We start from the raw sequence: 9,858 nt of genomic DNA, 5'->3' as shown, positions 1-9,858 counted from the left end.
TTTGTGTTTTTGATATTAGCTTAAAATGTGTCATCGCATGCCAAACATGTTTTGAGGATAGTAGACTTGGGGGGGGGCGTTGTTGACTTGTGAGCGCTACGCTTTGTCCTTATTACATCCAAATGATTTAAGGGGTTTCTTTGTTTTCTCCAGAATTTTCCAAAGTGTTCACTTTAAGTAAACTACAAGGCAACTGCAAGCAAAGCACTGAAGTTCAACTCTTTGTACCGGTCTGTGAAATACACCGAAAAAAGTTATGAAATAAAACGGAAACTATAAGAACAGCGAGACCATATATTTAATGTGGTTGTTGAGTTATCCCTTTTATTTTAATCATTTATTGACAAACCAACATACAGCAATACAACACATACAGCATGAAATACATCCAGAGTAAATTGTACAGGTAGCTTAGCATTTTGGTACACAAAGAAGGAAAGCAGTATTTTAGATGAGTTTCAGAAGAAATGCAGCTACAAAAATACACACACACATACACACGCTTAGGATGAGAATCCTAAAAAAAAAAATTTAAAAGATAAAAGTCATCCATCTCATGATGGTGTCCATAACAATTTTTTATGGATTCTGTGCATAACTGTGGACGTAACTTGATATGTACAACTTGAAACGTTTCCCCCGTTTGCCGGTAGCTGCAGGTGAAAGTGTGTCGACAATTTCGTGCACGTTGCAGGCATCACGAAAAATATGCCATTGTCAATAGTGAGCGCCAACAAACAGGAAACTAGTATGACCACCGCAGTACAAACCGGAAGTCAGTGGACTACAGTTATGCACGGAAGCCATTGTAGTTTTTCCTTCCCGGTGGCGATTACTCAACCAAAATAAAACTGCATAGTAGCGACATACCTGTTGTACACACATGCTCGCCTCCAATGTCCTGTTGTTGTTCCATTTATTTATGCTTTTTTTGTTGTTTTTTTGTTTTGTTTTGTGAGCTGTCTGCAAGTGCTAGAAGCTGCTGTGTACAGGAGTTAAATTCCTCGTGCGCATAGGCACACTTGGCCAGCAAAGCTGATTCTGATTCTGATTCATAGTTCTTTTATTCTGAAGGGGCCTGTACAGGAAGTGTTACGGCGACCCAAGCCCGGGTAGCAACTGGGTAGCGGAACGTCACATACGGATAAACAGACCACGGTGGCGGGAGGCGTGCGGCGAATATGAGGTTTTTCTTCATAAGCGGTAGAAATATTAATTGTTTAGCGATAACTGTAAAGTCGTTATTGATAACCGATTAGTCGGCTGTTTTGTGAGATAAGATTTGGATGATGGAAGAAGACGAAATAAAGGTAAATTAAAAGAGCTCAACGGAAAGAAAGAAAGAAAAGAAGGTGAAATGACGCGTAAAGGCGAAGGTTATTTAGCGGCACACGCGTTTGGTGTTTATCCAACCCGTCTGGACTTTGAGCTGTGTTTACTTTGATCTTTTTAACAGAACCCGCGACGAAGGGACCTCCCGCCTCTTCCTCAGGTTTGTCCAACAAGCTAGTTGTCTATATTCTTCCAGGTGGTTCATTACACTCACCTGTTCTGCACATGTAACCCCCCCAGATAGGAGGCACATGTAACCCCCCCCCCCAGATAGGAGGCACATGTAACCCCGCCCCAGATAGGAGGCACATGTAACCCCCCCCAGATAGGAGGCACATGTAACCCCCCCAGATAGGAGGCACATGTAACCCCCCCCCCCCCAGATAGGAGGCTGGACAACCGGAACCACAGGTGAATGTGGTGAACTACCTGCTAGTGTCAGCAGCGACTGGTGGTAGTTGAGGACCTGATTGAGAACCACTGGATTGGGGCATTTTTGCAACAAAAAAAAAAGACTGTAGTTTGTGTGTCATTGTATTATTGATTATTAATCTAACCTGGCTATTAGGGACGCTTCGCAAAAGACTGAATCTGGGCGCTTGACCCTGAGTAAGGATTAGCGGTTTGGATAACGGGTGGGTGGATGGGTGGATGGATTATCTGTGTTGTGAATACAGATCAGCTGCGGAGGCGCTCCAGGCGTTACAGTGTATGCCACACGGTGCCACACCATTGTTCCTCCGGCCCATTATTTCGAAACTCCAGTAGTGCGAAAAATGCCCCATTGGCCCGTTACTCCGAAAATACGCATTCTCCCTGCAGACTGCCGGTGTTGTGTGGAACTATGTTTCACCGCCGATATCTGTTTCCCTCTAGCCAGAGTTGGATTCAACACTGGGGCACTTGATGAACCTAGACCTAACCTCAGTCTAACCCTAACCTTACCGGCTGCTCCCGTTAGGGGGCGCCACAGCAGATCGTCCGTTTCCATCTCTTCCTGTCCTCTGCATCTTCCTCTGTCGCGCCAGCCACCTGCATGTCCTCCCTCACCACATCCATAAACCTCCTCTTTGGCCTTCCTCTTCTCCTCTTCCCTGGCAGCTCCATCTTCAGCATCCTTCTCCCAATATAACCCAGCATCTCTCCTCCACACATGTCCAAACCATCTCAGTCTTGCCTCTCTTGGTTTGTCTCCAAACCGTCCAACCTGAGCGGTCCCGCTAATATACTCATTCCTAATCCTGTCCTTCTTCATCACTCCCAGTGAAAATCGTAACATCTTCAACTCTGCCACCTCCAGCTCCACCTCCTGTCTTTTCATCAGTGCCACCGTCTCCAAACCATATAACATAGCTGGTCTCACAACCACTTTTGCACTAATATACCTACTTTAATTGACACACACATGCACACAGCTGCCCCAAGAAGTTAAAAGGTCTTATTTGTGTGACCTCTGCCCTGAGTAATCCTCCATCCTGGCAGATGTATGACTGCAGATTTAGCAGAGATTACCCGTGTCAGCACAGACGTTACATGCAATCGTACCTTAACTTGATTCTTTGTTGGGACGGCTGGAAAGTCGATGGTAAGATTTTATCCCCGCTGTCCATTGAGTGACTTGTCTGATTATTAGCTATGATTGAGGAATTAAAGTTTAAGACTAAAATGTTATATATTCAAAACTTAACCCTAGATTTATTCCAGCCATTTGTCGGAAAACAAATCAAAACTTGTATAGCCACCTAGAATGTTTTTTTTCATGCCACCTGTGACTTTGGTTAAAACTGTGAAGACAGTCAGTTTGTTTGACTTTGCTGTAATTTATTTGAGTTGAGATCCGTCTCAATTTCAGCTTCACTGTCTGGCACCGTGTCATATTTGTTGTTCGTCTGCTGTTGTTGAGGTCCTCCATGAAGTATTCATAATTAGAAATAGGACATTTATGTGTTGTGGACTTTCACCGAAGGCTTTCTTCACCTTTAATCTCCCAAAACCTCCGACATGCAGCTCCTGTAACAGACTTAAGTTTTGTGTCTCATTTAAAAAAGACAAACACCTTCTTTGAGCGGATTTCCTCCTCTTCTCTCTGCAGCGTGGACAGCGTACGCTTCCTGCCATGCCAAGGTACCTCACAGCGTCTGTCTGGGACACTTCACTGTAGTTCTGCTGTCCCAAATACATTACATTTTCCAACTAATATGAAATAACACAATTTTTCCCGTGTTTCTGTTTGAACGATGCATGGACACACGGAAGCCAAGACACTGGTGGTAAGTAAGGACTGGAGAAGTAGTTTTTGAATTTGAAGTTAAATTTCTGGGTTGGATTCAAACTTTGTTTCCCCTGTTCTCTGGTGTAGAAGACACACCAGCACCCAAGAGTAAGAAAAAGAGGACGAAGAGGGAGGCGAATGGAGCTGATGATGCGGAAGGTGGGTCATACACACACACACACACACACACACACACACACACACACACACACGCACACTGTATCCCATCTTTCTTTCTGATTTTCTTCTTTTCGCTCCTTCCTTTCTTCTGCCCATCTGTTGTTTTTGTCCAGGGTTGGAGATGGGGGGTCTAGACAGCCCCAGGGCATCTGAGACTGGGGCTAAGCTGACCCTTGAACCGGGGAATGACGCACCTCCACAGAGACGGAAGAAGAAGAAGAAAGCTCCCACCATAGGTCAGTGGAACATTGGTCAACACAGTCCCTGGGATCGTAGCTTTAGAATTGTGTAAATTCTGTTTTACCACTCGGGGTTTCAGATCTTGAAGATGACCATGCGGAGCTGGTGAACGGAGATGTGCCGGATCAGAATACTGATGGGGAGGAAGTGGTCAAAAAACCCAAGAAGAAGAAGTGAGGAAAGCCAATGACCTATTCTCATAATAGATCATATATTACACAGTATCACATGACTGCATCACATCAAGGCTCGTATGTCACTGCACCATGTAGAATGTATAGTCTCTTTCTCTCTCTCGCTCTCCCTCTCTCTCTCTTTCTCTCGCTCTCTCTCTCTAGGAAGTCAAAGATCATGGGCTCTCAGCTGCCTGTTGAGCTGGAGGTTGAGGATGATGACATCATCACAGATGCTTCGCCCTCCATCCCCCAGCATTCCCTCTTCTCCGCCCCTCAGGGTCCGAGCCAGCCTGTTGGGAAGGTCTTCGTGGAGAGGAACAGTAAGCAGCCTGTCCCCCCCAAGACCACCCACTCACCTGTCAGTCAATTTTACATTCAGGCAGACAGACAGACAGCGCAGGAAAGACAAGGAGAAAAATAAGAAGCACAAAACAGATGTGTGTGTGTGTGTGTGTGTGTGTCAAACTAAACAGAGCGGTTCCAGGCAGCGGAGCGCTTAGACAGGAGTAAAACCAGTGACCAGACTGATCATTTCATGGACCTCCAGCCGATGCAGCGCCACTGGACCACCAGAGACGTTTCTATCAGGGTCCATGAAGGGTTCAGGTAAGGGAAAGTGTGTGTGCGTGTGTGTTATGCCAGGATCAAACTACATGAATTTCAGCCCAATTTTGACAGGATTTTGTCGTCGCTGACAAATATCTTGCGTCGGGCCTGATTGTGAACAACGGGAATGACAAATGGGTGTCTTTACCCCGTGTAGTGTGACATGATCAAAGAACAGCGATGTGACGTCTGGGACGCCCCACGACACCCCGACACGTCTAGCATGTCAGAATTTTTTGTATTTTTGTGCCTAGTCTGACAGCTCTTACGACACGTTCCTTGATGTTGACCAAAAGGATGCCAGAGTGCTCTGTGCTGCACATATGTGAACATGGCAAAGAAAAAGAGGGATGCTGCTGCTGCTGCTGCTGTCAGGTGGAACGACGAAACCGAGGAAAGGTTCGTCGATTAGTGGAAACAGTACTCCTGCCTTTTTGGCGTTTCCTCGAGGGAGTACGGTAACAGAGTCAAAAAGATAGGCTAAATGTTGGCAAGTAAACCGGAGGCACTTCAGCAACCCGGTAAGTCGCTTGTTAAGCTATGCTAGGTTATCATTCTTCAGTCACACTAGCCGCAACAGCATCCACAATCAACCTATGAACGTGTGCAAGATCGTGAAAGGCAGCATACAATGATTGGATTGAAGTTTTTTTTTTCTTTGACCCCCCCTCCCCTTTTTCTCCCCAATTGTATCTGGCCAATTACCCCACTCTTCCGAACTGTCCCGGTCACTGCTCCACCCCTGCAGACTACCGCATGCCTCCTCCCATACATGTGGAGTCGCCAGCCACTTCTTTTCACCTGACAGTGAGGAGTTTCACCAGGGGGACTTAGCACGTGGGAGGATCACACTCTTCCCTCCAGTTCCCCCTCCCCCCTGAACAGGCGCCCCAACCGACCAGAGGAGGTGCTAGTGCAGCGACCAGGACACATACCCACATCCGGCTTCCCACCCACAAACACAGCCAATTGTGTCTATAGGGATGCCCAACCAAGCTGGAGGTAACATGGGGATTTGAACTGGCGATCCCTGTGTTGGTAGGCAACAGAATAGACCGTTACGCTACCCAGGCGCGCCGTGACCAGTCCTTTTTACCTTCAAGGTCATGAAAGGCGTCTAAAGTTTGGAGAAGTTCTGTGAGCTTTACCTGCCTATACACAGACACATGTCTGCACAACTTTCAAGTCAGTTGTTTTTAGTTTTCCATTCTCATTTCTGTCTCCCCGTCTGTCCTGTGCAGGATGATCGGCCTGTACTGCCACGGCTTCCTGGCGGGCTACGCCGTGTGGAACATTGTGGTGGTGTACATGCTAGCTGGCCAGCAGCTCACCGCTCTGCCCAACCTGCTACAGCAATACCACAACCTGGCCTACCCTTCACAATCCCTGCTGTACATGCTGCTGGCCATCAGCACTGTGGCCGCGTTCGACAGGTATGCTTGGTAATTGTGTGTTTGTGTGTTTACATATGAAGGAGAAGGAGGGGAGGTGTGTGTGTTTGAATCTACGTGTGTGTATATGCACCTGTATGTTTTTGTGTGTGAGTGTATTATAAAGGTTTCCTGTTTTAGTCTGTAGGGAATGATATTTTACATCGTAGAACATTTTAAAAGTGCTCTGTGGGTAAAGGTTATTTGTTTTTTTAATGTGTTGTTTTTCTCTTTAATGAATTCTTCACTGTGCAGGGTGAACCTGGCCAAGGGCTTCATGGCTTTCAGAGAGTTCATCACACTGGACCCTGTGGCTCTGGCCTCCTTCCGTGAGTCGGCTCTCTCTCCTCCAAGCAAGACCTTTCAATTCTACCAAATCAAGAGATTTGCCCTGATTGGTTCAGACTTACACACTGTCTCACTTTTTCTCTCTCACTCTCTTTCTTTCTCCATCCTGTACTTAGTATACTTCTCTGCGCTGGTTCTCTCTCTCAGTCAGCAGATGACCAGCGATCGAATCAACCTCTACCAAACCTCCAATGGAACTCTATGGTGCGTGCATCAGAAACACGCCACATGCCTTTTTCCCCTACGGAGAGTTCCAGTAACAATCTCGAAGATTCTCACTTAAATAAATGCCTTTTAAGTCACTAGCAATTTCCAGTAAGGTAACACAATGACGAATCAGCCTATCGACCACTGATAAAGGCCATTGCATTTGCAGTAATATGGAGAAATAGGAACGTGTGTCTTGTGGTGACATCGCTGCCAGAAATTTCAAATGTTGTACAGGAAGTGATGAGTTTTCCATCACCCAGCAGCAGTTGGTTCACCAGAGAGGATAGGCGGCACAAATGCTCTGGGATCCAGTGTTGTTGTGGCAGACAAACTAGTTAGAAGTTAAGAAGTTACTCCTTGGAAGTGTATGCCATAAAAGAATGCATCCGGAATGTACGAGGTTGATGCTTTCATCTTTGCAGTAAATTTAATACATTTAATCAGGTATGACATAAACTAGGATTATACCTAAGCAGCAAACCCGGACAGGCTGTGGCATGTGGAGAGCTCCCATCACCTCTTTGGTGTTTTAGAAATCCCTCTAAACTGCATCCTCCCACCTCTCTTATCTGTCCCCTGTAGGCCTCCAGGGTCGGAGCACCAGATTCTGCACCCCTGGGTGACCGTCAACCTGGTGGTGGCACTGCTGGTGGGTCTGGCATGGATCTTCATCTCCACCCGGCCCGAAATGGACTACACCGAGGGTGAGGAGCAGAAATACATAGATGCTGTCAAACGTCAGGATGGTGTACTGTGAACATGGTGGGATCAAACAGACTTGTCGTGCCAGATGGTTGAGGTTTGCCATGCATGAAAGTAGAACAAATGAGAATTGCAATACTCTTCGCTAAAGTAAAAATTAAATGAAAAACATTAAATGCTTTTAGTCCAATGATACTGTCTGGTTTGTGGAATTCATGGGGCATTAATACTAATAGCGCGTGAGAGCTCAAATGTAGACATGAGCAGTGTTATATTTACTGTTGTTGCATAATGACACCACTAATCAACTTTTATTCACACAAAACTGCATCTGTTGTGTTCTTTCCAGCATTGGTATTTTCATAGCGAAACGACAAACAACTTGGTGATTATTATTGTCTGAGGGACTGTTAATATACTCTGGTGTTTTTTTCCCCTCATTACAGGGTATCTAATGGCAATGGAGATTGAGCCTCCCAAACCAGAGGACAAAACAGAAATGACCGCCTAAGAACGAACGACTGCTTAAAAGCAGATGTCTACATTGAGATGTATGGTTTTGTTACCACACTGCATTTATTTTTGCACTGTATTTTAACAGTGAATAAGTGTACAAATGATTTTGTTTGTGTTAGATTATTTTTGTATTTTCACAAATGAAATATTATTTTGTTCACCATTTAGAACACAGAATTTTATTCAACAAATGTGGTGTGCGTCTTTATTACTTTTTAAATAGCTGATGGTAATGCAAGAATAATGATCTGGCCCGGTTGCTGGACCAGGCTAGAGATCATAGAGCTGTTCTGAGTTCTGTTGGGTCTGGTTTGTGGTTCCTGTTTTAGTGAAGTCTGAAAAACTGCTAAAAATATATTATTTTCTTAAAAAAAATAAAACGTTGGGGTGCCACTGTAGCCGAATGATTACAATGCATACCATAGTCAGCATCGCCGGTTCGAATCCATCTGGCAACCTTTGTCATGGCTCTCTCTCCACATTTCCTATCTGCCTTCACTATCTACTAAAGGTGAAGAAAAACAATTGCATACCCATACTACTCAGTTTATACTTGAGTATATTATACCTCTGAGGGGAAGTCAGTTTTATTTGAAAATAATTATATGTTCAACACCATTTTTACAGCCCTTTGTTTTGATAGATTTACTTGTTACTGAGACAAATTTAGCAGGGAAAACTGAAATATAGGTTGAGCAAAATAAACGTTTCAACTGCTAACAAGAAAAATGCTGATTCAGGAGCATAATCTCAAGCCACACAATTAGAAATACCCAGGAAACAAAATGTGAAAAATGTATATAGATATTGTAAACTACTAATAAGACACGTTGGTCCCTAGCTAACGGGCCTGACCCTTTAGCCGAGCGGTTAGTGACGTCGCCTTGTGGTGCAGTACACCCCGTATCGAATCCCGCACCGGGCAAGAAAATAACTGGTTACAGTAGTTTACAGTCGTCACTCTCCCCGGAAGCGCGCCCTCGCGCTTTGTCATTCCGCGCTCCGAAGAGACTTCTGAGGATCTGCACGCTTCCGGATCCCACCAATGTAACCGGTTATTTTCTTGCCCGGTGCGGGATTCGATACGGGGTGTACTGCACCACAAGGCGACGTCACTAACCGCTCGGCTAAAGGGTTAGACCCGTTAGCTAGGGACCAACGTGTGTTATTAGTGTTTTACAATATCAAAATTAATCACCCAATAACTTCTGACCAAATTTTCTCTCTAAACATTTCACTTATGTAAACTAATAATAAGACCCGTTAGCCCCTAGTTAATAGGTCTGACCCTTTAGCCGAGCGGTTAGTGACGTCGCCTTGTGGTGCAGCACACCCCGTATCGGATCCCGCACCGGGCAAGAAAATAACCGGTTACACTTACAAATTTGAAAATGACCAAAATTTAACATTAGATGTTATCCGGACAGTCTCTGAGGGGAAAAGTTAAGAGAATCTTCCTTTGAATAATTATTCAAAACAGCCGTTATATACTCGAAAATCAACATTCTTTGCAGGGAGATCAATACACTTTATTTTGCCCAAAAATTTATTTTTTTCCTCTAATTTTTCCTAAAGATTTAAAGGTATAATAAGTAGGATTTGTCCGTTACGATTTGTAAACGCGTCGTTCAAATTTGGCCCCTCCCCAGTGACGTCACCAGACGCATATGCCCCCTGGCGGCGAACTTGGTTTTTGCTATATTTTCGGCGCCGTTGTCGTAGCGTCCGATGTCGATTTGGCACCTGGTCGCTGTGTTTATATGAAGTCCCACTGCCCAAAGGTTAATGTACAGAAACGTCCAGTACACGGAAAAATAAGATTAGGCAAAAAGGACAAGGTCTGCGG

The 9,858-nt window shown here is 45.0% G+C and overlaps 1 protein-coding gene across 1 annotated transcript; it reads left to right on the top strand.

Moving 5' to 3' along the window:
- The first annotated feature begins 1,135 nt into the window (after window positions 1-1,135).
- tmem237b (transmembrane protein 237b) lies at window positions 1,136-8,231 on the top strand. The gene is made up of 14 exons (XM_056301364.1): window positions 1,136-1,310; window positions 1,457-1,492; window positions 3,425-3,456; window positions 3,589-3,602; window positions 3,692-3,763; window positions 3,898-4,020; window positions 4,104-4,197; window positions 4,363-4,520; window positions 4,674-4,806; window positions 6,048-6,239; window positions 6,492-6,565; window positions 6,701-6,788; window positions 7,377-7,498; window positions 7,943-8,231. Exons 1-14 carry the CDS (start codon window positions 1,287-1,289, stop codon window positions 8,005-8,007), a joined length of 1,227 nt encoding a protein of 408 aa, XP_056157339.1. The 5' UTR covers window positions 1,136-1,286; the 3' UTR covers window positions 8,008-8,231.
- Window positions 8,232-9,858: the final 1,627 nt, after the last annotated feature.

This window comes from Lampris incognitus, chromosome 21 (assembly GCF_029633865.1).
Source record: "Lampris incognitus isolate fLamInc1 chromosome 21, fLamInc1.hap2, whole genome shotgun sequence".
NCBI lineage: Eukaryota > Metazoa > Chordata > Actinopteri > Lampriformes > Lampridae > Lampris > Lampris incognitus.
This window is presented reverse-complemented; position numbering and strand designations above follow the sequence as displayed.

Excerpts from the sequence above, each read along its gene's own strand:
- tmem237b (XM_056301364.1), top strand. The coding sequence starts at position 1,287 with ATGATGGAAGAAGACGAAATAAAG. Across the intron at positions 4,807-6,047 it reads AGGGTCCATGAAGGGTTCAG|GATGATCGGCCTGTACTGCC; the intron begins GTAAGGGAAAGT and ends TGTCCTGTGCAG. Across the intron at positions 6,566-6,700 it reads TGTGGCTCTGGCCTCCTTCC|TATACTTCTCTGCGCTGGTT; the intron begins GTGAGTCGGCTC and ends TCCTGTACTTAG.